This window comes from Palaemon carinicauda, chromosome 35, assembly GCF_036898095.1.
Source record: "Palaemon carinicauda isolate YSFRI2023 chromosome 35, ASM3689809v2, whole genome shotgun sequence".
Lineage (NCBI taxonomy): Eukaryota > Metazoa > Arthropoda > Malacostraca > Decapoda > Palaemonidae > Palaemon > Palaemon carinicauda.
The window spans coordinates 60,696,290-60,723,910 of NC_090759.1; the positions used below are offsets into that span (position 1 = coordinate 60,696,290).

General features: G+C 36.8%; 1 protein-coding gene across 1 annotated transcript in view; it reads left to right on the plus strand.

The window, feature by feature from the left end:
* Positions 1–27,621, plus strand: part of LOC137627787 (titin homolog) — a 617,410-nt gene that overhangs the window by 155,494 nt on the left and 434,295 nt on the right. The window contains 14 exon segments of the mRNA XM_068359142.1: positions 250–432; positions 729–861; positions 1,268–1,332; positions 3,200–3,336; positions 4,689–4,844; positions 5,325–5,505; positions 5,950–6,228; positions 6,542–14,541; positions 19,127–19,333; positions 20,457–20,645; positions 21,451–21,631; positions 23,175–23,318; positions 23,991–24,098; positions 24,328–24,345. Coding sequence (XP_068215243.1) covers positions 250–432; positions 729–861; positions 1,268–1,332; positions 3,200–3,336; positions 4,689–4,844; positions 5,325–5,505; positions 5,950–6,228; positions 6,542–14,541; positions 19,127–19,333; positions 20,457–20,645; positions 21,451–21,631; positions 23,175–23,318; positions 23,991–24,098; positions 24,328–24,345 — 9,981 coding nt within the window.

The following is a 27,621-nucleotide window of genomic DNA, read 5'->3' on the forward strand; positions in this document are numbered from 1 at the left end:
GTCTCCCACCATCACCAATCCGGAGTGGCACGTGTGGTGATGAAATGGCCAAACCCCAGACATGAATAAGGACATGTCTGAGGCCTTTGTCCTGCAGTGGAATAGAAACGGCTGCATTTGTTGTTGTTGTTTATCTAGAAATTCCTGTATATACAAAATGCCAAGTCAAACCTCAGGGATTCTGAATATCTTAAATGGTTTTCTTTCTTGAGTCATTTTCATGTTTCTAACAAATCGTTGATTTTTCAGTCCCCAGAAATTACCGAGGCCCTCGCTTCTTGGATGACCTCCGAGCCGTCCTGACGGAAGAGGGTCTCGTGTCCTTCGAATGCAAGGTTGTAGGATATCCTACTCCTGTGCTCCAGTGGTTTAAGGATGGACAGGAGCTTAAACCAGGCGATGTTTATCAATTATCTGGAACAAATTCTTTAGGTAAGGCGATCAGTCTTGTAGATTAATGTAAATAGTTTCTTGTTACGAGCTAATACTGTATCTTTATGGTATCAAATAAATTAGTATGATGAGTTAATACAGCAGCATTATGATGTAAACTATTTTATCCAATTATTAAGCAATAGATTATATACAGCATACTCTTTTATAGGTAATGATTTAACCAATTTAATGAACGACTAATTTTCATAATATTGGTTTTATAAATGTTTAGAAAATGCGTATTTTCGCCATCATTATATTGCTTGAATAAAAATGATGATACAAACTTTCAGGAAAATATTCCTGCATTGCTAAAAACTGTATGGGAGAGGCACAGTCATCCGCTGAGCTCACCATTGAAGATATCAAGTCCCACTTGAACGAGGAGGAGAAGGAACAACTCCTAGCCACAAACGTTCCTCCAAGGTAAGACATGAAATCTCTTGCAAAATGGCATTAATTTGTTTGGTGGGAGGAAGATCATTTTAAATCTAGTATCGTTTCATGTAATTTAACAAGGGAGAAATGAATGCATGCTAAATTTATTACTGACTATTAATACCATATTGATTCAGATGATTTGAATTGTTAGCTTTGAGGTGTACAGTGGTATCTGGTATAGCGTGATGGAAGCAGGTTGAAATACGAAACAATAATTGATACCTATCATATTCAAGAACTGTGGACACATACATCCACCTATAATTTTTTTCATGGTATTTCCATTAAGAATATTCTCCTGTGTTTTTATTTCTGTTTATTTTTCTTTGAGAAAGGTAGTTTGTAGTAGGTAATCTTGTATAATTTGTAATCCCTTTTCCCTTTTTTTCAGATTCATCCAAGGTTTGAAGAGTCGCGATATCAAGATTGGCGAATCCGTTCGGTTATCCGTGCAAGGTACATAAACAGTATAATTCTGTGTGGTTATAAATGATTGTGATTGCTATTTTCGCTGTTGTTATTTCATATGATTATGTTATGACAAATCCCTGTCTTTTAATCATGTTGAGCAACATTCATGTCATCTTCGTGTACTTTTACCCCTCATCAGACTACATAAAACTTCATCTCCCTGAAAATCTGGTCACAGGTGGAATAAAACTTCTAGAATACTGTGTAGTGCTGAACCTTATGATGAAGGCCAGACTGTTACATTTCAATGCATATCTATTACTACGTTCAGGATGTTACAGTCTGGGAAGATCTAAATGCAAAAGATGATCACAGATTTGAAATATTTTATGCAACATGCATACGGAACTAATTGAACGACGGTGCCAGAGATTAATATTCAGATCAGGAATAAGAAAGTTAATATAGCGCAAGTGTTTGTCCCGCAAATTACGGTGAAAGTTAGCAACTGAAGACTTGAAAGGAGAGCGATACTCGAAACAAGGCAAAATGAAAGAATTTTAAAAAAAATAGAGAATTGATTGCTCACAGAAATAAGTTAAAAGATTTTTAAAAAAAGCCATTTTTTGTGCAATTGGGGAAGAACTAGAATTAATGAGTTTCTCAAAAGTAGATTTTCAATTAAGAATTACACAAAATTTTAAAAGAGTCATATAGAGGTAAAGAAAATATCAATGCAGATATCTGGATGTTGAGGAGCCACTGTCCTCGAACTACTTACAGTACAATCACACTTTGAATTTGGTTAGGATTCAACTTCATGCCCCACAATTTTCACCATACAATGATTTTAGCTAGATGTCTATTAAGGGATTAAAAAACCCCAGATGTACATTCAGGAGCTGGAATTAATGCATTTTGATAGTACACTATCATAGATATAGGTCGCCATGATACTACACTTCCATATATATAACTTCTTGATATCCTACTCGCATAGTATAAGCCATCTTCATACCTCACTTCCATAGATGTGGATCTCTTTATACCTCACTATTATGGCTAAAGGTTTTCCCCATACCTCACTCCAATAAAGTCTTCTTAAAACCTCATTTTATAGATATACTGTTAGTGTTTTTTGATACAATACCAAACTCCTATAGATACAGGCCATCTTACTACTTCGTTGAATACTTCTTTGAATCATTCCCTTAGATATAGGTTATCTTGATACAATGGCTTACTTTTGTAAGACTAAGTATTTAGTATTTCACTTCTATACTTCTAAGTTCATGGTAATTAATTTTCGTAAAATTAGGTGTCACTGAGACCTCGCTTTTATAGTTGAAGGTAATTTGGTACCTCGCATTTGAGGTAAAGGTGGACTTGGTGTGTTATCAGGTACAGGTGCGCTTAATTTTTCTATTCTTTATTATAGGCGTTCTAAGTTCTGGTCTTTCATAGGTAGTTTTGTAAACTTCTTTTTCAGATATGAATATGTATTTGCAAAATTTATATTCCATATGATTAGTTTTCATAAGATTGTTGCAATATTATTGAAGGGAGAATACTTTGAGCGTGCTTATCACGGTTTTTACTTCTTCCCTGTGTCTTCGTCTTTTAATTCTATTTCACCCATTCTGTGGGTGTGTTATTTTGTTGATATGTATTAGATTTGATATGTATGTAAGATTTACTCGGAAAATATATGATTCATTAAATTTGTTCAAGGCGTCAATAGTCATAGCTGTCGAAACACCAGATCACTTATATTTACATCAATCAACAATCACCTCTTTAGTTATGTTACAGTATTTAGTTCCATTATCGTTTTCTTAAGGTAAGTGAGTCTTATAGATAAAATTTTATTATATAATCTGGATATATTTATATATCCTTTTTTCCTTTGCAGTAACCATGACACCTATTCCTGAAGTAACATGGTATCATGAGGACGAAGTCGTGGTTGAATCGAAGAACTATCATATATCGAAGGAAGACAGTGGCTTCTTCCACCTCGATATCAGTTCCCTCGATCTGATGGAGCAGGTGGGTCAGAGTTTTCTGGAGTCTGGAATAGGAAGAATGGAATGTTGAACACAAAGAATGGAGTCTGGAATATGGAGAATGGAGCCTGGAATAGGGAGAATGGAATCTGGAATAGGGAGAATGGAGTTTGGAATAGAAAGCATGGACTCTGGAATAGGATGAATGGAGTCTAGAATAGGAATACTGGAATCTGAAATAGAAATAATAGAGTATGGAATACGAAGAATGGAGTCTGGAATAGGAAGACTGGAGTCTGGAATAGGGAGAATGGAATCTGGAATTGGAAGAAAGGAGTTTGGAATAGAAAGCATGGAGTCTGGAATAGGATGAATGTAGTCTAGAATAGGAATAATGGAATCTGGAATAGAAACAATGGAGTTTGGAATAGGAAGAATGGAGTCTGGAAGAGGAAGAATGGAGTCTGGAATTTGAAGAGTGGAGTCTGGAATATGAAGAATGGAGTCTGGAATAGGGAGAATGGAATCTGGAATAGGAAGAAAGAAGTTTGGAATAGAAAGCATGGAGTCTGGAATAGGATGAATGTAGTCTAGAATAGGAATAATGGAATCTGGAATAGAAAGAATGGAGTTTGGAATAGAAAGAATGGAGTCTGGAATAGGAAGAATGGAGTCTGGAATAGGAAGAATGGAGTCTGGAACAGGAAGAATGGAGTCTGGAATATGAAGAATGGAGTCTGGAATAGGAAGAATGGAGTCTGGAATAGGAAGAAAGGAGTTTGGAATAGAAAGCATGGAGTCTGGAATAGCATGAATGGAGTCTAGAATAGGGATAATGGAATCTGGAATAGAAATAATGGAGTTTGGAATAGGAAGAATGGAGCCTGGAATAGGAAGAACGTTTGCCAGAGTGGAGCAGTAAGAAATGTATCTTTAAGGTAACATGTAGCTAATATTGTATATTAAGAAATAGACGATGTGTAAAGATGAAGCGTAGTCTCGCAATGATTTGGGTTAGGTACTGATAAATATTGAAATGATTGTGGTGAGCTGTGAATATACAGATAGAATTCGGAGTTCATTTTACTTATAGATCAAGCAATATAGAAATATGCATTGATATATGGTTTCTTATACTTGTAAGATAAAACATAGCAATTCGCTCAGACGAGAGAGAGAGAGAGAGAGAGAGAGAGAGAGAGAGAGAGAGAGAGAGAGAGAGAGAGAGAGGAGCGAGAGAGATTGTAATGAATTAGAGTGGGAAAAGAAAGGGGTAGAACCATACGCTGTGTTTATGGCGTCCGAGGTTAACTGTAGGGCTAATCACTTTATCTACCATATTTCATTAATATTATTCAAACTTGATCATTTAGTAACCACCATCACTTTCTCTAGGGCGAATGGAAATGTCTTGCTAGCAACGACTTCGGCCACAGCGTCACGGCGGCGTCCATCAAATTAGTCATTCCAAGACACTACAAAAAACCGGTCTTCTTAGAGCCCCTTAGAGCGGTTCTTTCTTACGAGGGCACCGTCAACCTCGAGTGCAAGGTCGGTCTTTTCTTTAATACTTGTTCGCTTGATAATAACCAGGATTATTTTGATTTCGAAAAATTATGTGTGGTATAAACTGAGATTCAGTTTTTGGTGGACTATCTACAGTGCTCTTATTTTGGGTAGCCTAAAACAGTTTCAGGAATAGTGTTTAGAACATTTTTCATTTTTCAAATTCAGATAAATATTTCGATTTAGTTAACTAATATAGCTATGAATCTTACAAAATATAATTACTGAATTTTGTAGCTTTATGGGCTTATCTGGTCTTTTTATGACCCATTATTGCAAACACAAGAACCCTAAGATCTAATGTAAGAATTTAAGCAATAATTTTTTGGTTGGTGTGGGTACGGGGAGGGTTTTGAGGCTGAAAAATTGTAAATGCAATGAATTAACGAAATATATTTCATGGATATTCTCTTTCTCAGCAATGATCGCAAATTCTTTTCATGGACTCGTTTTTTCGGATTTCAGGTCATTGGTGTTCCTCAGCCTGTGTTGAAATGGTTCAAGGACGGCACTGAACTTAAACCGGGTGACATCCATCGCATCATCAGCGGCGAAGATGGCACCTGCTGTTTGGGTACTTACACATGCGAGGCAATCAACGTCATGGGCTCTGCTTCCTCCTCCGCGGCTCTTCTTGGCTTCGAAGGCAAGTTTTTTTTTTTACCCTTCCAGATTTCGCTGAAGTATATTTGATTTTACTTGTTGGTAAATCTTTTCGTTTTCCTCCTTGGCATCATTGAGTAATATCCGAGCAATAGGTTATTAATTTGACTGCTCTGTTCTTTTTATGGCACAAGTCTCTTTTTATAGCTTAGATGTGAAAGATCTATTTTGATGTTGTTATTGTTCTTAAAATATTTTATTTTAGTTATTCATTACTTCTCTTCTAGTATAATTATTCCCTTATTTCCTTTTCTCACTGGGCTATTTTTCCCTGTTGGAGCCCTCGGGCTTAAAGCATCCTGCTTTTCCAACTAGGGTTGTAGCTTAGCTAGTAATAATGATAATGATAGTAGTAATTAGAAAGTTTGCCATCATCAAAGGTTTAATAAAAATGTAAAATCGTATTTGACATCTTTCTCCAATGCAGATAAGCTGCTACAGAAAGAAGGCGATAAGATTTCACTGGCAGATGCACGAGGCATTGCAAGGAATCCATCCCTCTCAACGATCAACGAAGAGCGCTCTTCTCAGATTTCGATATACGAGTCGGCGATATCCGATGCTGACGGTGAAAAGGCCGATGTGTCCGTCAGCATCGACGGCAGAGAAGTCTCACTGTCTTTGTACGAAACCCCTGACATTTCCGAAGCGGAAGCTAAGCAGATAGCGGAGATATATGCAGATGAGATCTCTGATCACTTGTCAGGTATGGCTCATGCTGAAATTCAGTAACAAGTTTTCTTTAATTTAGCTGGCTCCTTGTCTGAAGCATTGTAGGCAATTTTATGATTATTAAAAACAGGGTACGCAAGGAATGGGTTTGTTAAACCTTTGCTAAAAGCTTTTCAATTTAAGTCTGGTTATTTGATTTATAATTTCTTTTGCTATTCCTACCCCAAATATTTTTTTTTTACTTTGAGGATAGCAAATTATTTGACTGTTAGAATACTGTGATTCATTTATGTCCACAGATGTAAGATATTTTGTGTTTAATTTTTTAAGTAAATATTCTTTTGCAGCTCATGAAAAGAACCAGGCTGAGCTCCCTCCTCTTCGCTTCACAAGAGAGACATCACGTAAGGGTCCGCTCATCATGGAAGCTATGGTCATTGATGTAGAAGATCAAGCGTTTGATGAATACATTAGTATGGCTGATGTAGTATATGATGATGCCCGTACAGAAGCAGACGTTGAAGAACTGTCTGCTATGGAAGCAGTTGTGGTTGAAGAACGTGAGGCCCTTTGTTCTGATATTGCCGATCTTCCAGAGATGGAAGTATGGGGTGAAGAACATTTATCACTTCGTTCAGTGTCTATGGATGCGAAAGGTGTTGCCCATATTAGTGAGAAACAAGTGTTACAACATGATCTTCGATCCCTTAGTGAACAGGGATTAAGCCTTTTGAAAACTCATGCTCAGGAACTGTCAGTGGGTGGAAGAGAAGCAGCCATTGCAGAAGAGGCATTAGTTATGAGTGCTGGACCAAAAACAATGGCAAGTGAAAAAGTCCACCAAACCTTTGCCGAAGGCCTTGCTACCCCAGGCTTGAATGTTGCACAAGCTCAGGAACAAGCTGTATTTACAAGTGCAGGTGAAATTATAGGGGAAAGAGCAGAGAAAGTTAAAGGCAAAAGATCAATTGAAACTGGTCAAGTTGCATTGGCTGAACAACAGCAGTTCTTGTCAGATGCAGACACATTGTCAGATATCACAAATATAAGCAAGGTCTTAGAAAGGTACCCATCATTTATTCCACATGAAGCAATGGAAGTAAATCAGCAAGAAACTTTAGAACAAGCAAAGTCCTTGGCTTCAGAAGAGAGACCATCTAAGAAGGTCAAGAGAGCCTCAGTGATAAAATCTCAAGTTGAAGGAAAAGCTGCCACAATTCAGTCAACAGAAGTATACGAAGGCGAGGCTAAGCTTTCTTCGGAAGGTGGAATTGCGCTTGAGAAAGCCACTGCAATTCAACAAGGTTTTGAAGGTTACAATGTTATGAGCACTGAGGCCCTTGAGGATGTAGCATCATTAGAAGCTCAAGGAATGATGGCTCAGCATGCCCGAGTGAAAGATGCTAGTCAGAGAGAAGCCCTTATGATGGGACAAGCAGATGTGATTAGCGGAAGTGCAAAAAGTATGAAATTAAATAAACCTCAATCGCAGAAGGCTGAGATGGGACATGTTCTTGCCACAGGAGTTGCTCAGCAGCAAGAACAAAGCTTCTATACAGCCACCCAGGACATTCCTGAATCATTCCCAGCTGAAGAAACTGAGGCTGACTTCAGTGAACTTCATTCCATGTTAGAACCCATGCAATCTTCTGAACGTTATACATATGAACATGCTGAATCCATGAAAGATTTAACACCTGAACAGGTAATGGCTATGCAGTTAGATCCTAGCTACAGAGAAGCATTAGCAGTTTCTGTAAATGAAGGATTTTCTCAAGCAAGTGATTTGACGCTAGCAAGTGGTCAACAGGGTCAAGCTTATGCTCACCAGACTCTACATGAGGCTGTGGAAGGTTATGAACAAATAGGCATTTCTGGTGACATCAGGGAGATACCTGCATATGCTCATGGTAAAAGTGATAGGGCTAACTTTATGACTGAAGCAGCAAAGGAAGCTGTTATGGTACAAGAAGCAGATGTTGATTATGCTAATTTGAATGTCTTCAACAAAGAAGATATGTCACATATGTTGACAGTAGCTGAGGAAAGAAGTGGATCTTTAGCAGAGTGCATAGTAGTTCAGGAAGCAGATTTGCAGTCAGAGGCAGCGATTGTCTCTCAAAGACCTGCAGTTAAGCCGGAAAGAGCTGTTGCTGGCATTGTAGAAGGTGCTGCTGAATCTGCTACTGTGGGTGAGCCACCTCTCATTGCTGGAATGGCAGGAGAGAAAATGGATTCAGGGGATAAGAAAAGACCTGCTTCAGAAGTAGCTAAAGATGAGAAAAATATTTCTACAGCTGAAGGAAAATCTGTTAAGATTGAATCATTGACAGATGAATCGGCAACAAAGAAAGTGAAAGTAGAAGAGGAAGAAGCAATGGAAGAGATGGGTATCGGGACAAGTAGTACATTAACTCAGGAGGAAATTCAGGCTAAGAAAGAGGAACTCAGAGCTAAGTTACAGAACCTTCGTGCTAGGAAAGAGGAAGGGTTACTGGATTCACCAAGTAGTGACTCTTATTCTGAATCTCTTGAAAGTGATGAAGCTAAAGGCATCAAAATTACAGACAAAACACGATCAGGAGTAAAGAAGGACACACAAGCAGTTGAAGGAGAACAAATGATAGAGGAAAATATATCGGGTGATGAAATTGAATGTACAGGTAAATCTATCAAGAAGCGCTTGTCAGAAAGGCTTTCAGCATTGAAAAAAGGTCAATCCACCGAAAAAACTATTGAGGATGGTTCTACATCTCCTACAGCAGACTCATCTCAGGAAAAAACTGGTTTGCTCAAGAGAGGTCCATCTTTCAAGAAAGGTCCATCAGCTGAAAAAACTACTTCAGAAGATGGAACTACATCTCCCAAAAGAGAACCATCTCAAGAAAAAACTGGTTTCCTTAAGAGAATTCCATCCTTCAAAAAGGGCCCGTCTGTTGAGAAAACTACTTCTGAGGATGGTACTACATCCCCTACAAGAGGATCATCTGTGGAAAAAACAGGTCTTCTCAAGAGAATTCCATCATTTAAGAGAGGACCATCCGCTGAGAAGAAAACTGAAGATGGTACTACATCTCCACAAAGAGGTGCTTCCCAGGAAAAAACTGGCCTGTTTTCACGAAAACGGACCCCATCTGGTGATAAGGCTGCCTCGGAGGATGGTACCACTTCACCAAAACGAGAACCATCTCAGGAAAAAACTGGTCTGTTCTCACGAAAACGGACCCCATCTGGTGATAAGGCTGCCTCTCAGGATGGTACCACTTCACCAAAACGAGAACCATCTCAGGAAAAAACTGGTCTGTTCTCACGTAAGCGAGCCCCATCGGGAGAAAAGACTCCAGATGAAGGCATCACTTTGCCGAAGCGAGAGCCATCCCAAGAAAAAACAGGCTTGTTTTCTTTCAAAAAAGGTCCATCTGCTGAAAAATCTATATCACCAAAGCAGGAGTTATCTCAGGAAAACGTTGATTCACAATTTGACACTTCTTCAGAGCAACTATCTAAGGATGAAACTTCATCTGTCAAAAGAGCCCCATCTCAAGAAAAGACTGGTATCTTCAAAAAGGCACCATCCACTGAAAAATCTCTCTCTCCCACAAGTGATCAGGCAAAGGAGTCCCCAACATCTCCAAAGGATGCCTCAGAAAAAGAGGATACATCTCAAGGAACAGATAATTCAGAAGGTAAAAAGAAGGGTCTCTTTGCTGGGATGAAATCAGCCATATCATCAAAGGTTACCGAAATGAAAACTGCTATTTCACCTGGAAAGTCTTCAGCTAAATCTGAAGACGTAGGAGTAGTTGAAGGTACCACAGCTTCCCTCCAGGATCGAGAAAAGGTACAGGTAGCATCGGCAGAAGCAACTCTTCAAGGGGATTCAGATATTGTTAATAAGGACCAAGTTAAAGCTACTGAAGTAATTACTGTTATTGCTGCTGACTCTAAGGAAGGTCTAATTGTTAATGGCCAACAGACTTCTCTGGGAGAAAATGTTTCAGTTGCCCAAGAAACAATAGCAGCAGGTATCACAGGGCAAATTGCTCAGATGGCAGAACAACAGGCTAAGGAAATAACTGAAGGTGCTGTTGAAGGAGCCTCAGTTTTAGATGCATTGGCAGCAAAGAGAGAAGAAATTCTAGCAAGGAAACAAGAACTTCTAGCTAGACAGGAAGCTGCTATGAAAGGTAGAGGAGAGAGTGAAGAGCCCTCAAGTGAGCTTACTTCTACAAGTGATATTAGCTCTGGGTCTGCAGGTGATATGGAAAGTGTTCTAGAATTAAAAGAAACCAAGAAAGGAACTGTTGCTGGCTTAACAGTTGATTCTTTGGGTAAAGATGCAGCTAAGACTGAGGAAGAAAAGAAGTTGATAGCCAAAACAGAAGTATATGAAGAATCCACTATTACTGCAGATGCTAGTTTATCTCTGAAAAACAGAGGTAAAACTGAGGCAGGAGGTGACACATCTGTAGGATTAACGATATGCATGGAGGGGGACATTGAGGGTAAGAAGCAAATTATCAATGAAACATTAAAGAAAGAGATTGAATTGAAAGAGGCACAGCTTAAAGAAATGTCTGTTACAGAAATTACTGAAGACTTAAAAATGAAAGCAGAAGCTGGAGTTGCTGAAGGTAAAAGCATGGTGGTAGGATCAGAGCTCCATGAAGCATTGGTTAAAGACACAGAAAAGACTAAGTTTGCAAAGGGAACGTCACCTGAAAGTAAGACTGAAACTAAAGCTAAGGATACCAGAGATGATCTTAAAAAGTCCAAGTCTCCTGAACCAAAATCTATCCTTAAAAAAGCTAAGTCTCCTGACCCGAAAGCTGATAAAGACAAAGAAGATAAGAAAAAGTCTACATCTCCTGATTTCAAAAATGAAACCAAAGAAAAAGAAACCGAAAAGGAAAAATCTCCAGAGCCAAAGACTGACACCAAAGACAAGGAAGTAAAGAAAGCAAAATCTCCTGAACCAAAGAATACAACTGAAAATAAAGAAACAAAGACCTCCTTGTTGTCAGGAACACCCGCTAAAGGTGAAGTGAAAGATGATACAATGAAAGCTGATGCTATTAAACCCAATGATGCCCAAAAGGATGCAAAGGCCAAGTCTTCTGAACCAATAGAAAAGTTGGACAGCAAAAGGGAAGATAAGGCTAAGTCTCCTGAGGCAAAGGGTAAATTAGAAAAAGACATAGATGAGGCTAAGAAACCAAAGTCTCCAGGGTCAGTTTCTACAGATAAAAACAAAGAGGAAATGAAAACAACTGTATCTGCAGGCATAGGAGCTGAAATTGAGGGTAAAGATGAAAAGAAAGCCAAAAAGGATCTTAAAGCCAAGTCCCCTGAAGCCAAGGAAAAAGAGGACACAAAAGATACTAAGGCTAAATCTCCAGAACTAATGGGAAAAGATGATACCAAAAGAGATGCTAAAGCCAAGTCCCCTGAACCAAAAGGCAAAATGGAAGATAAAAAGGATTCTAAGGCTAAATCCCCTGAGCCAAAAGATAAGAAAGAAGATGAAAAGGATGCTAAGGTCAAGTCTCCTGAACCAAAAGGCAAAATGGAAGATAAAAAGGATTCTAAGACCAAGTCCCCTGAGCCAAAAGATAAGAAAGAAGATGAAAAGGATGCTAAGGCCAAGTCCCCTGAAGCAAAAGGCAAAGTGGAAGATAAAAAGGACTCTAAGGCAAAGTCCCCTGAGCCAAAGGATAAGATAGAAGATAAAAAGGATGCTGATACCAAGTTGCCTGAACCAAAAGGCAAAGTGGATGACAAAAAGGATTCAAAGGCTAAGTCCCCTGAGCCAAAAGATAAGATAGAAGATAAAAAGGATACTAAGTCCAAGTCTCCTGAACTAAAAGGCAAAGTGGAGGATAAAAAGGCTTCTAAGGCTAAGTCCTCTGAGCCAAAAGATAAAGTAGAAGATAAAAAAGATGCTAAGGCTAAGTCTCCTGAACCCAAAGGCAAAGTGGAAGATAAAAAGGATTCGAAGGCTAAGTCCCCTGAGCCAAAAGATAAAGTAGAAGATAAAAAAGACGCTAAGGCCAAGTCCCCTGAACCCAAAGGCAAAGTGGAAGATAAAAAGGATTCGAAGGCTAAGTCCCCTGAGCCAAAAGATAAGGTAGAAGATAAAAAAGATGCTAAGGCCAAGTCCCCTGAACCAAAAGGCAAAGTAGATGATAAAAAGGATTCTGAAGCTAAATCTCCTGAGCCAAAAGGTAAAGTAGATGACAAAAATGATGCCAAGACCAAATCTCCTGAACCAAAGAGTAAAGAGGAGGACAAAAAAGACGTTAAGGCCAAGTCTGTTGAGGAAAAAGATAAATTGGACACAGCTAAAAAGGAATCAGGAACTATGGCTGGAATTAAAGAAAAAGAAGAGACAAAGAAAGCCAAGTCTCCCGAACCCAAAAATAAGGTAGATGACAAAAAGGATGCAAAGGAGGTATCACTTGAACAGAAAGATAAGGTGGAAGATCTCAAAGAAACAAAAGGAAAGACTCCAGAAGCAAAGCCTAAAGTTGAAGACAAAAAGGATTCAAAGGCTAAGTCTCCTGAATCTAAAGCTGAAACCAAGGATGTTAAGAAAGCTAAATCACCTGAACCTAAGGCAGAAGACAAAGCTAAAGTTGTCGACACCGACAAGGAGAGCGATAGCAAAGATATTGGCAAAGCTAAAACTCCTGAATCAAAGTCTGAAGTTGAAGTTTCTGGTGTTTCTAAGAAAGATGCCACCACAAAGGATGAGGGTGGTAAAGCAGAAGTCATTAAAGATAGTAAGAGCCTTAAAGACCAAGAAGCAGATAGAATAAGGAAGGAAGCTGAAACTGCAAGTATACAAGACTCCAAGAAGGCTAAATCTCCAGAGGTTGATTCAAAGAAAGACATTGAAAAAACAGATAAGAAGGCGGATGTTACAGGGACATCAATTACAGAAAAAGCTAAGTCGCCTGATACCAGTGAGAAGAGGCCAAGCATTAAGGAAGATCAAAAGGAAACTAAAGAAGAGAAAGCCAAGGAAAAGACTAAGAAAGCTAAAACTCCAGATTCTGTCGAAAAGAAAAGGCGATCAAAATCAAGAGAAAAGGATGCAGACTCTGCAAAGCCAGATGATGGTGATGCAGAGTTCAAAGAGAAGGAAAGAAAATCGAAATCGAAATCTCCTGGTCCAAGACTCAGGAAGAGGTCGAGTATTAAAGAGGCCGATGTCAAAGCGACGGAGGAAACTGGAGTTGAAAAACCTACAAGGCTAAGGAAGCGATCAAGTACAAAAGAAGATGATTCTGATGTTTCCGCCGCTGATAAGGCAAAATCCCCCGAGGGAACACTCAGAAGGCGATCTAGTGTTAAGAAGGAGAAACACAGGTCCAAGTCACCAGACACTCTCGAAAGGAAGAGATCAAGTCTGTTGGATGACAAGGCAGATGACAGCCTGGCTATCAGAGGAGCAGAACTTCGACAACAAGAGGAATTTCTGAAAACCAGCAGGAGAGACGATGGTAAGAGGTATTCTCAGGAGAGGATGATGAAAGAGGACGAGGATCTGTTGAGGTTACAGGAAGAGGAGAGAGCGAAGAGGCAGAGTGAAATGCGCAAGGAGGAAATAGAGAGACTCAACAAAGAGGAGAAAGAAATTGCTGAGAGAAGAAGAAAGAGAAAAGAAGAGGAAGATAAGAGAAGGATGGAAGAACTGGACCAAATTAAAAAAGAAGAACAGGAAAAGGCAGAAAAGAGAAAGAAGGAATGGGAAGAGAAGGAGAAGAAAAGAAAGGAAGAACAAGAAAAGGAGGAAAAGGAGGAACAAGAGAGACGTAAGAGGTTAGAAATGAAACGAGAAGAAATCGAAAAGATGAAGAAAGAGGAGGATGCAAAGTACCAAAAAGAGGAAGCAGAGCGAAACGAGAGAAGGAAGCAAAGAAGACTGGAAGAAGAAAAGGCACTGAAGGAACAGGAAGAGAAGTACTTGAAGCAAGAACAAGAGAGAAGAGAAAAAAGGCGTAAGATGAAGGAGGAGGAAGAGAAGCAAATCAGGGAGAGGGAAGAAGAGAGACGAATGAAAGAAGCGCAAGAACAAGAAGAAAGAAGACAGAGAAAAATCAAAGAAAGAGAAGAGGAAGAAAGGCTCATGAAGGAAGAGGAGGAAAGAAGACAAGAGAGGAGGAGGAGACGAGAAATGCAGGAAAGAATGCTTGCCGAAGAAGAGACAGCTCAAGAGGAAGAAAGGAGGAGACGTGTCGAGAAGGATAAGAAGCGACTCGAGGAGGACCTGAGGAGAAAGGAGGAAGAGAAAAGAAGGAAAGAAGATGATCTCAGGCTGCAGGGAGAAGAATTCCTTAAAAAGGTAATTTGACATGGATCTTTAGAGCTCTTCTTCTGGAGGTCTGTATGGGAGCAAAGACAGTAAAGGGAAGATGGAAAGTAGCTGAAATTTCTGTGAGCATTTTTTCTCGTTAGTACCACTAGGGCGCATTGACAACAGATGGCATTGGTCAGTTTGCAGTCTTGTTTACATCTGGATTTGAGTAGAATAAGTGCTTGAGTAATGGTAAATACACATATGATCAAAGAAAATGCATATTTTGTAGAAAAGCAATGCCAACAGTGTAGTCAGGGTTCTCGTGTACCTAAAAGTTGGTCCTGGGAGGATCACTAGCCAAAAGCAATTTTTATTTCAATGGTGTCATTAAGACATCAGGAAATGGAAAAAGTTTGATGGCTATTTTATTTTCTGAGCTTCAGGTTTTAATAAGGTCTCTAACATACGCAAACGATATATCTAATTATTGTAAAAAAAAAAAGAATATGAAAATTTTTAGGAATGTTTGAATACCAACAGTACATGTCAAGCATAGATATTTGGCCATTATCAGTCATATTTTTCTCTTTGTTGACAATAGCATCATAGCAGGTTATCATCGAGAACAACTCTGTAGTCATGAATGTTTCCACAGTAAGCACATTTGCGCAGTGCGGTGCAAGAAAGACAATTTTTTGTGACATGAGCAATTGGTCTTTCCGACACATGGCCCTTTCCAACCACACTTGATAAGCTCCAGCACAGCTTGTAGGGCTAGCTTGTTAAGACTCTACAGGCTCGACCTTCCTATCCGCTTTCCGTTCTCATCCTTTGTCCTTCAGGTGAGGGAGGATTAGTCTTGGCTGTTTGTAGGATTTGTCTCATCTAAGAGATGTAGTTCACTCTCTGGATGTGTGGCTTGAGAGTTCAATGTGTTGATGGTAGATTTCTCCAGTTTTTTGTCTTGAAAAGTTACATTATGTCGGTTACTGTTACACATGAGCCTTTGGTGGAATACACCTCGGCCGTTTCTGCTTTATGGAAATCAATGCCACCAAACACTACGATTTCTACATTATAACCACCTGTTTGTCGAGAGCCCTGATCAATCTCCTTCATAAACACACACTGTGTCATTTGGAGTTAACAGTGTTCCATCTGTGGCAAAAAGAGATCTTGGTGTTACAGCCATCTGATAATTTCCAGTGGTATCTGCTAGTTTATCGCAAGATGTGGGCATGCCTACTAGATGACCAAGAATCGAGCAAGTAATTGTCGATCCTTATGCAGAGTGCAGTAGGTTTTCAACTTCAGTTTTTCAAATCAATTCTAAAATGATGCTTGGGAACCATTTGTCTTTCTCTGCATCCTAAAATTTGCATAACGGAATTGTCTTTTATCATCCCTCGTAAGAATGTTGTCCTTGGTAGCATCAGGTATGCCCATCATGGATACAAGGTTAACAAGTGGCTTATGATCCACAAGTGGAGAACCTCTGTTATGCTCCACAATAATGCACCAATTTTTTCTCAGCGTTGTTCGCACTGCAATCTGCATTAAAAGTTAAAGTTGTCTGGTTTCAGTTCCAGTTTCATCAGAATAGATGATCACCAGAACGTCAGCCAGGCAAGCCCAACCCCCCACTGTGTTGCCCAACCACAGCAGTGGCCTCCCCACTAAACAGCTTAAACTCACGGTCCTGGGCGGGGATCGATCTGCGGCCATGCGAATGCTAGGCGAACGCGTTACCACTGTTTCTCTGTGGATGTATCTGCAGCTGACTAATGTTTATGTTGAAAATCTATGACAATTTGTGTCATCTTTAGTGTAGCCAGTAAAAATTGATTCAGGGCCGACTACTTTTGCATCAGTCCTGTAATTCCTCCTGCAACCTTCACCTTTTTTTTTATTTCTTGTTCCCATGTCTCGTTTACAAAGATGTTGGTACATGGTGTACCGACTTTTTGATACAGAAGGCATCTTCTTTGAGAGCTCTCCACGTTTCAGGACTCTCAGTCTGTAACTCACTCATCTGTCCTAGGGTGCAATGACATCGGTCGCTCAAAGTTGCACAGATCGTGCGCAAAGAAGTATTTGATCTGCTTGTCAACTGCTGCTAAATGCTCTTCCCTGTTGCCTTGTCTGCTTGATGTGCAACAGATTTTCAACTTGCTCTGAGTACTTCTAAAGGAAGGTACCTACTTTATTTTCATCGCTGCTTATGATGCCAGATTCTATCCTGCTAATTTTTTGTACATTTTGATTTAGCCGATTTGGCTTAACAAATTCCACACTTGGAACATTTCCTTTATCAAAATTTTCAGGTGTTATATGTAGTGAACGGTCCCCGTTGCAACATCGATTTCACCGAGCATAGACTTGCACTCTTCACTAATGTCATTCATGTTCAGCACAGCACAGTTTGAGAGCAAACCGTTCACTGCATTAATAATATCCATGTCTGAGATACATATGTCAATATTGACATCTGACCCAGAACAATCCAATCTCAGAGTCACATTGTCGCTCAGCATGTCTTAGACAATTTCTGTGATACCACAGTTCCTGTACAGATGCTTCACCAGGTTCCTCTACAGATGATAGACTTGGTCTGATATTGTCGTCTTTCTCTTTGTCTCTGATCTTTAGGAAACACCTTCTCACAACCTCGGTTTGTACAGGGTGTAGATGGTCATCGCATGCTTTGGAGCACAAAAATATACATGACTTCTGTTTTGGTTTTTGCTGCCACATCTTCGTATGTGGCCACTATCAATGTTTCCTGAATTGGATGGTGAAGTACGCCCAATTTTTGCCGCACGTACAATTTTAGCGGATACAGATTCAAGAAACAGTTTTTTGCTCTCACCAGCATATGTTTATGTACAATGTTCTGGTAGCATTGATTGTCTGTGATATGCTATATTTTTAAGTTCAGTTGGTATGAACCCTGATAACCTTTCAGCTAGTGGAACATGCTTTGTTTCACTGAATCTTTTTCGCTATCCGGCATAGTCTACGAGGTTTGTCCTTGTTATTGATAAAACGTTCTTCACAAATGAAAGTCCGTTCTGTTTACCTTTTCCACAAACATTTACAGACATGTGTATTTTTCCTCACAGGAATACCTGAAAGCATAACAAAACAACATTAATAAAAAGTGATTTCAATTGGATCTCAAACTATTACACACTAGGCGGAAAAAAAATTGTCATCATGGTGTAGCTTTCAAAAAAAAAAAAAAAGTATTACTCTTATCAATTGGTATTATAAACATGGCTTTGTTAACTAAGCATATCTGAACAGTTTCTATGGCAATAGTTTTATTATAAAAATAAAAATGTGATTTTTGCGGCTCATTTCGGTCTATTTTATGCATTCATGGGGTAGGTATGTTTGAGACTTTGCCAAAACCTTAAACTCGGAAAGTAAAATTGCCACCACACTTTTTCCATTTCCTAATATCCTAATGATAACATTGAAAAAAAAAATGCTTGTGGCAAATGATTCTCACGACAGGACATAAGGAACTCACTTGCAGGTCTTGAATTAAAAAAAAAAAAAAAAAAAAAAAAAAAATTAGTAGCGATACGTCCGGGGGACTTTTCAGTAAATTTTAGTTGGGTGTGTCGTCAATAGATGTCGCTGATCTGAGTTTTTTTTTCTTTTTTTTTGTAGAGGCGCTTTCCGGTCTTACCTTTACTGATTTTGATGCAGGAGTTTAGGAATGGGGCTTTTGTTCTCGGTAAACTGATTTGCAATATTAATAATTGAACAAAAGCACTACTAAAACGGTATTTATAGGAAACTTTCACTATTTTCCTTTTTTTATTGGTGTTTCTATTTATATCCACAAATAGAGTGCCAAAATTTGTCACGATTTTCTGTCTTTATTGTATAAAATTTCCTGAAGTTTCAGATGTGTTGTACGGCAGTATTCTTTCTGTACAACCTGCCGGATATTTTTAGTTTTTATACAATAAAAAGAGAAGATCGAGACATGACCGATAAATCATCTTAATTAAGAATGACTTTTGAAATTTACTTGCAGAAGGCAGTTACGAGAAAGAAAGTATTTATGGAAAGAAACACAACTGAAACAGCGATTTTATGCAATTTTACATGTTCGTTAGAGGGTTTCCTATTGAAATGATAACAATGATAGTAATAATGTTTCAATATCCTTTCAATTTATTCTATTCTATTGACTTCAGCTACTTCTGTCGCAGTCCCATGATTAAAGTTTTCCGGTGAATATTAAATTCAAACGAGTTACATGAATAATCAGATTGTGTATCGTCATACTCAATCGTTATTTTTGGCAATTTGCATGTACAAAGCTAAAAGTATACAGTAAAGTTTAGAAAGGCAGATATTTCAGCTTGTTTAATTGTATTATTTCATAAGCTTTACTTGAAAAGGACGTAGGATGTACCTATATGCTGAATTGAATGTCATAATGTTATCAATAAAAATTGCTTTTGCAAACAAAAACGGTACATAGAAGCTTAAAGTCATTTACAAAGGTTTATTATGATTAGTTAAGGGGAAAATTAAGAATAAAGATAGCTGTCGCTCTTAATGTTTCGAGTATGTATGAAAGAAACCTAAATTCAATTCATACCCTCAGGAGGAAGAAAGACGCCGCAGAAGAATGGAGGAACGCCGACGCAAAGACGAAGAGGAAGAAAGGGACTACAGAAGGATGGTTGAGGAATCCGAGGAAAAGAGGAGGCAGGAGAGAGCCAAACGTCAAATTGATTACTCTGAGAAGGAACTCATTTCGGTCGAGAGATACAGCTCGATCGCCAGAAGATCGCAACCTGGTACTCCGGATGTAAGTGTGAAAATCAAGGGACATTAAATAAAAGGAGATGAGAAATTCATTGTTAGGAAATGCATGTTTCTGTGTGTCAAAGGGATTAACCGGTGATGAAGTGCGGGACAGAGGTAGATGGAGAACGCTGGCCAGAAACATCGACTCCACATAAAAGTGGGAAAAGATGCAGACAAAGGAGAAGTATGTTTCTGTGGCTGTTGTTGGTAGAGTGTAGATGAGAGAAAATACGAATTTGGTAGGGATATGATGTGATTAAATGGTGGTAATAAGATCATCTTACGCAAGTAATGTCATCGCTGATATGTGACCGATTTTGAAATAGTTTGACAAGTAAAGTGAGGTGTAGATTTTTCATTAGAACTTTTTACTAATTTGGTTGCAGTTGTTTTTCTTTTTTAGGGAACAATCAGATCTACGGCATGACTAAAATTAGACTAATTTTGATATCTTTCAAAGGATAAAAAATAGTTATGTTGTGCTAGTGGTGAATTAGATTGAAAGGGCTTTATGCCAACACGAACCCTTGCGCAAAAATGAACCATAAAGTTGGCAAGGTATTAAAGGAAAAAAAGAGGTATGTTTGAGACGCTTAGCTCCGATAATATTCACTGAAGCACGACAATTTGCGAAATAATATCTGTTGATTATGGATCTTTTTTCACATAAATAGCATTTGTAAGGGTCATGAGTTATAGCCCACGAATATTGAAATAATTGAAAAATTTTTGTGGAAATTTATGATTTAAAAAAAAATTCTCCAATTAACCTTTTAAAGATTCCACGATGCTTTAATTGATATTCTTAAACTAAATAAAAACAAGTATTTCAAATGATCCTAAAATAACTTGATATTCAGATCATTAATCTTTAAATAACAAAACACCTTAAAATAGTATAGCGAACACAAATAGTTAATGGAAATTTTTTTTTTTTTTTAATTTATTACTATTAATCTTTGAAAGATTCCACGATGCTTTAATTAATATTCTGAAATTAAATAAAACAATATTCAAAATTATAGAAAATAACATAATATTCATTCCATTCATATACAATTATTATAACAACAAAAACTAGCATAACATATACTCATAAACTACCCTTGCCTTCCTATGTACAGTTGGAAGCCAACCGTCGCCGTGACCCTAGGAGGCGCCCCAAGTTCAGCACCAAGTTGCAGGATCGCCAGATCGCCAAGGGCACTCGCGTGAGGCTAAGCTGCAACGTCCTGTCGGCCATGGACGAGGACGTACCCGAAATTGAGTGGTTCAAGGGTGGCTATCCCTTGAAGGAGGACGATAGGATTAAGGTGAATTGTTTTAGTGTATAGGTTTTTTTTTTTTTTTTTTTTTTTTTTTTTTTTTTTTTTTGCTATTTCTATTTTTCGCAAATCTGGATTAAAGTAACTTAAACAAATTTAATACGGGTTGATAGAATAATATCTTTAATATATTATCTGTACGAGACACACACACACACACACACACACACACACACACACATATATATATATATATATATATATATATATATATATATATATATATATATATATATATATATGTGTGTGTGTGTGTGTGTATATGTGTTTATATATATACATATCAACCACAATGGCATGGATATCCACTGGAAGTTCATTTATGATAAATGCTTCTGGCAGGGCAAGGATTCGAACCTCTGCCTCTCAATCGAAACATTGCCAGCAAAGTCCTCTAACCACCCATGTTATCAAGATGACTTTGCAGGCATTGTTTCGACTGAGAGGCATAGTTTCGAATCCTTGCCCAAACAGAAGCATTTATCATAAACGAATCTCCAGTGGATATACATTCCCAAAGGTAGAATTCGATATTAAATACTATTGTGGTGGATATTTACATTGATTAAAATACGAGTGTCAGTTATGAATATATATATATATATATATATATATATATATATATATATATATATATATATATATATATATATATATATATATATGTATGTGTGTGTGTGTGTGTGTGTATCTATGTGTGTCTATATAAAAGTTTGTGTATTCAACTTGACCACATAGTAAATCAACCAGTTCATAGAATTTTTTAAATGAAGTAAATTCTCTTTTCCTGCAGGTTGTAACATACGAAGGAGTGGCGTCCCTAGAGATTAACCACACCTGCAAAGCTGATTCCGGTGAATACACCTGTACAGCCAAGAACCGCCACGGTAGGGTCTCCACCACCTGTGATCTCCGTGTCAAAGGAGACGAGGACCAGAGACCCACTCCACCTACCTTCACTACTAGTCTTAGAGGTAAGACATAAATAATTTTAGAAAAAGACCTGTGCAAATAGTCTTAGAAGTCTTATTGGAAACCTCCCTGCTAGGTGATATGCCGATCTGAAGTTAGTGTCCCGCTCAAGCTTGATAGGTTCTTGTAGTGTCTGAAACCTCGCCATCTTGTGAGGTAAGGATGGGGCCTTTGGGTAGCCAATAGGTCTACCTTCTGAGTCGTTGGCAGCCATCGTTTAGCACTCCCTGGTCCTAGCTTGGTTGGAGAGGGGTCTTGGGCGATGATCATATGAATATATGGTCAGTCTCTAGGGCATTGTCCTGCTAGTTAGGGCACTGTCACTACCCCTTTCCTCTGCAATTCATGAACGGTCTTTAAACCTTAAACCTTTAGAAGTAAAACATGAGCAATTTTAAGTTAATATAAGACTATAATCACAGCAAAGATTTCGGGCGAAATAAGCCTTCCCATGGTCACGCCATAGCCAATCACGTATCCCACTTTAGCAGCGGTCACAATGCTTCGCCTTACAAATATCAAACTATAACTTAATAATGTGTTGTGACCGTTGTTAACGCGGAAGGCAACATGGTTGGCTATGACCTCATCAGGGGGTGGGGCTTATTTCGGCCGGAATCTCTGGGTGACTACAATCGTAGCAGAAGGCCTTACAAGTTTTAGAGGTAAGATACTAGCCATAGAGGGGGGACACATCTAGCATTGAAATGGGACATGACCAGTATTAGCACTAAGATACGACCTGTCTTAGAAGTAACACATGGCATGTCGTAGAAGTAAGATACTACTAGTGTCAGAAATACGGTATTAATAGTTATATATAAGACATAGCTAGTCTATGGAGGTACGACATGACTAGGCTTTTTTTTTTTTCTTTCTTTTTCAAGTAAGACACAACTAGTATTAGCTATGAAGTCATAATGATCATAATCTGGTGGTTGGATCAGTGAGACTTCAGAAGTTCAAACTTGTTCCATATGCGTTTCTGTTGAACAGGTTGACCTTAGTTTAGTTTATATATGACTTATCTCTTTAACGTTGCTACTGATGTTTATGTATTTTATAATTTCTTCTTATAGTTTTATTCGTCATTTCTCTATTTCCTTTCCGTAATAGGCCTCTTTCCCTTTCGAGGCCCTTGGGATAGCATTTTGTTTTTTTCCTGTTAGGTTTATAGCTTGTATAATAGTAATAATAATAATTAAATACTCTTAGTAATAAGAGATGACTACTTTTAGATATGAGACACCACTGGTATGAGAGGTAAGGAATTACTAGTCGTAGAGGTGAGAAGCCCTAGTATTAAAATATAGAAGTCATATTGTTAAAATTAGAAATTCATACGCGATTATTTTTCGAAGGCAAAGACGTTCGGAGTCAATCATATCTAGTCTTAGAGGCACAAATATAACCAGTCCAAATTGTAAAGCATGACCCGTCTCTAAAATACATGTCATAAACAAAAATATCAGTTAGAACTTAATATTAAGTGACGTCGTAACGCCGGATAATGTATAATCAGCAATCATTGTTACTCTCCCCCAGAACGTTATGTGACAGAAGATGACGAGTTGGTGCTGTCCTGCCACGTAATGGGATTCCCACAGCCCAAGATCACCTGGTTGAAGGATGCGGATAAACTTCCCACATCACCAAGGTTCCAGACTTCGATCACCGAGGATGGCATCTGTGAGTAGGATGGGGGTTTTGTTATTTGTGTAAGATGTTAATCTTCCTTCCAGTTCTTTATTGTACTGGAGTAAGTGGTTTTAACCTTTTTTTTTTTCATAATTTATACTTTTCTCCTGTTAATTGTTTATCTAGCCTCTGCCTGTGGGGTAAGCGGAAATGAAAACTATTCTCCTGTTAATTGTTTATTCAGCCCCTGTTTGTAGAATAAATGAAAACTACATTTGGCGAGATTGATGTAGGATTTTGAGTAAACCGGTTTAGTCAGCTACTATTTTTGAATAATTATAGATATATGAACTATTATGTCGTAGATAGTTTTAGTATCAATGCTAATGTTCATAAACAGAATTCGTAAGTGGTTAGAATCAAACTTCACCCCTTTTTAATATGAATTATAATTAAAGCTTTTTGTAAATGTGGGTCTGAGAGTTTATCGACTTTATCTTGTTTTCATACTCCATTTATGGAATGTATATACTTTAGGAACTGATATGGGTGCAAAATAAGTAATAAAAATTACAGTCGTATTGAATGTATATATGGGAGTCATTCATTATATCACAAATGTATAGAATCATAAAGAATAGCCATTTCTTTTCCTCCGTATGACATTGCTATGATACCACCGAGCAACTAGGTCGGATTATTTTATAAGTTTTATTTTATCAGGTAAACTCATCATAACATCGCCACGATCTGCTGATTCCGGCACCTACACCTGCCATGCAGAGAACAGAGTCTATCGTGATGAGATATCTGGAAATATACAAGTTCAAAGTAAGTGTTTTGAGCTTACGTTTTCTCTAACTGGAAGATAAACAGAAAACGGGGCCTAATATAACGTGATAGGATCCTATGTTATTTATTTACTGTTACTTCAAACACATGATAGATTTTAACATATGGTTTTAATATGCATTACTTAACACTTATTATTGCAATTTGGTACTTCGTGTGATAGTTAATGATTTAAATTATTTGTAAACAATATTCTCAATTTTTACAGATCTCATCGACAAAGAAAGTAAGTGAATTGGGTTGTTAAATGAGTTTGGATATGTTTTCCTAGCCAGAATTTTCCCACGTTCATTCCTGACGCTTTTCTTTTCTGCCATGATTTATCTGATTTTTCTCCTGATTTTTTAATTTTTTTTATATCAATATATCCCCCTGTGTCCCAGTTTCCCTACCAGATATTTCCCAATGTGTTTGCAAATATGTAAATATTTTGTGTTCTATTTTGATTTTATTTGTTGATGTATTTCGGTTTGAATTTTCCGAGATGTTATTGCGTAAGAGATTGTTCATTGTTGCCATGGAGTATTTGGCTTATTCTCAATTAAACGATATATATATATATATATATATATATATATATATATATATATATATATATATATATATATATATATATATATATATATATATATTATATATATATATATATATATATATATATATATATATATATATAATATATATATATATAATATATATATATATATATATATATATATATATATATATATATATATATATATATATATATATATATATATATATATATATATATAGGTAATATGCTATAATGAACTCGTTGTATTATACAGGTATTACATCGCTGTAATTATTAGTTTTACCTTCGGTGAGAATCCTTTATTTTTCAAATTGGACAAAAATTACGACTGTCTCGGTGAACTTAGTTTAACATTTTTAACAGTTGACCTGTATTCATCTCAATCCACATGATGTAGGTACGTTCAGCTATTATTATTATTATTATTATTATTATTATTATTATTATTATTATTAATAATAATAATAATAATAATAATAATAATAATAATAATAATAATAATGATAATAATAATAATAATAATAATAATAATAATAATAATAATAATAATAATAAACAGGCTTTTTTTTGGTAAAATTAGCATTTCGTGCTATTTCCTAAGTCGTACAAATACGGTTAGCCAGTAAACTTATCACCAATCGATGTTATGTACATATTTATATTTAAAATACCCTAAAGTGGATTCACAATTACTTAGTGATGTACTGAGGATATTGTGCTGACAATTAGTTTTAGCTCGATAATATTAGAGAATTTATATCTCGTTAAAAAAAAAAAAATACATATGTTGATTATTCAAGCAATTTTGATAAGGAAATTCACTGTTAAATATTTGTATTGATCATCTTTAGTCCTTGAGAACTTTTAAGAGTTTTTTACAAAACAAACTACTTCCTGCTTATAAGTGAGAATATTTACTTGATTTTACGTTAAGTAAAATGATGTTATGAAGATAAGGAGAATTTTTCTCAAGTTGAAAATGAGTAAGAAATTTTCTCAGGATGAAGGTATGTCTGGTAAGCATTATGACCCAAGTTGAAAATAAGTAGAAATTTTACACGTTATATACAAGTAAAAAATTTCGCCCAAATTGGTAATAAGTAAGAATTTTCACTCTAATTGACGAAAAGAATGAATGTTCACTCAAAATCCGAAAAAGTAAGAATTTTCACTCTAATTGAAAATAAGTAAGAATTTTCACTCCATATTAAAGGTTAAAGGTGTCTGGTTTCAGTTCCAGTTCCATCAGAATACATGCTCACCAGAACGTCAGCCGGGCAAGCCCAAACCCCCACTGTGGGGCCCTACCACAGCAGTAGCCTCCCCAGTAAACAGCTTAAACTCACGGCCCTGGGCGGGGATCGATCTCTTGCCACGCGAATGCGAGGCAAACACGTTACCACTGTACTAGCCAGGAATTTTTTTCACTTAAAATCAAATTAAGTAAAAATTATCACTCTAATTGAAAATACGTAAGAATTTTCTCTACACATGAAGATAAGAAAGCATTTTTATTCCAGCTGAAAATAAGAAATAATTTTTACTCTAGATGAAGGTATGCAATGTTTTTAACGAGTTGAAATGTCATTTTACACCGAGAAGCGTCTAAGCACCAACAAGTAATGTAGTCGTGTAACGCTGTGGAGTTTGTTACCCCCAAAATATTAAAGCATTATCTAGAGAAAGGTGTTTTAAATGAAAAGCATATTGATTCTTAATTCTTTAAATCTTTGAGAAAATCAGCTCAAGACGCCAATCTTCAAGAAATAACTCTCGTCGATGACAAATTGAAGATTGATTGATCGATTATAAGTTATCTGGCATCCTGACATCTAAGGTCATTGATGCCGATATTATTTGTTATAAATGAATAAATAAATGGTAATTCAGTTTAAAGCATTCAAAGCAAAAACATCCTTATAACAGTAAATACCACTAGTATGGTACGGCACATCATGTCCAAGAATTGACAACTTGAAGAGACAAATATATATATATATATATATATATATATATATATATATATATATATATATATATATATATATGTATATATATATATATATATATATATATATATATATATATATATATATATATATATATATATATATATATATATATATATATATATATATTCGATTTTCGAAAAGGTGTATCGTGCAGTTGTGTATTTAAAAGCAAAATCAGGTACATTGTATTAGATGTACTTTTTCTTTAATTTTCGTGCATGCAATAGTTCGGGGACTTATATATAAAATTTGAATGTCGTTTATCCTTAATAGATGGGATTCAAATCTATATATCTTACTCCTATTCATTCTGTAGGTAAAGTCAAATTTTCAGCTTATTCGTTTATAATTTTTAATTACCGGTATATCAATCTAGTTATGGAAAAGGACAGGGCTTGGATCATTCATATAGGCGTCAAAAAGTAAACCGGTTTTCAATTTTTCATGAAGGCAAAAATCTGCATTTTTAATAACAGAAAAGCAAAACTGTTCGTAGCGTTATGATGTTTATGAAATGTCCATACTATTTCCAATTTATTGCTTTTTGTCATAGAACCGAGAAAAAATATTAGTTGAAATAAAAATGAAACTATATAATTATTTCGATTGTATTGTGGATCCTAAATTCTTTGTTGATATGTCGTCCATTCGTTGCTTTGATTACCCTTTCTTGTAAGATTATATGAACGTTTTCCTTTTGGTTTTCTTCCCTGGATTTTTTTAGTTGTTATATTTTGTTTGTTTTATTTACATTTTGGCTTTTCATATATCCCCCTTTATGCCTTTTTTCTATTTCTAGTTATGATATGTAAGCATTATTGGGATTGACTTGAAATGTCTTTTGTAAGAATCTAAACATGATGTCCTGTTTTGCAAGTTATCGCATATACAATATTTACACCTTTATTCATGTGATTTCTTCTTAGCATTA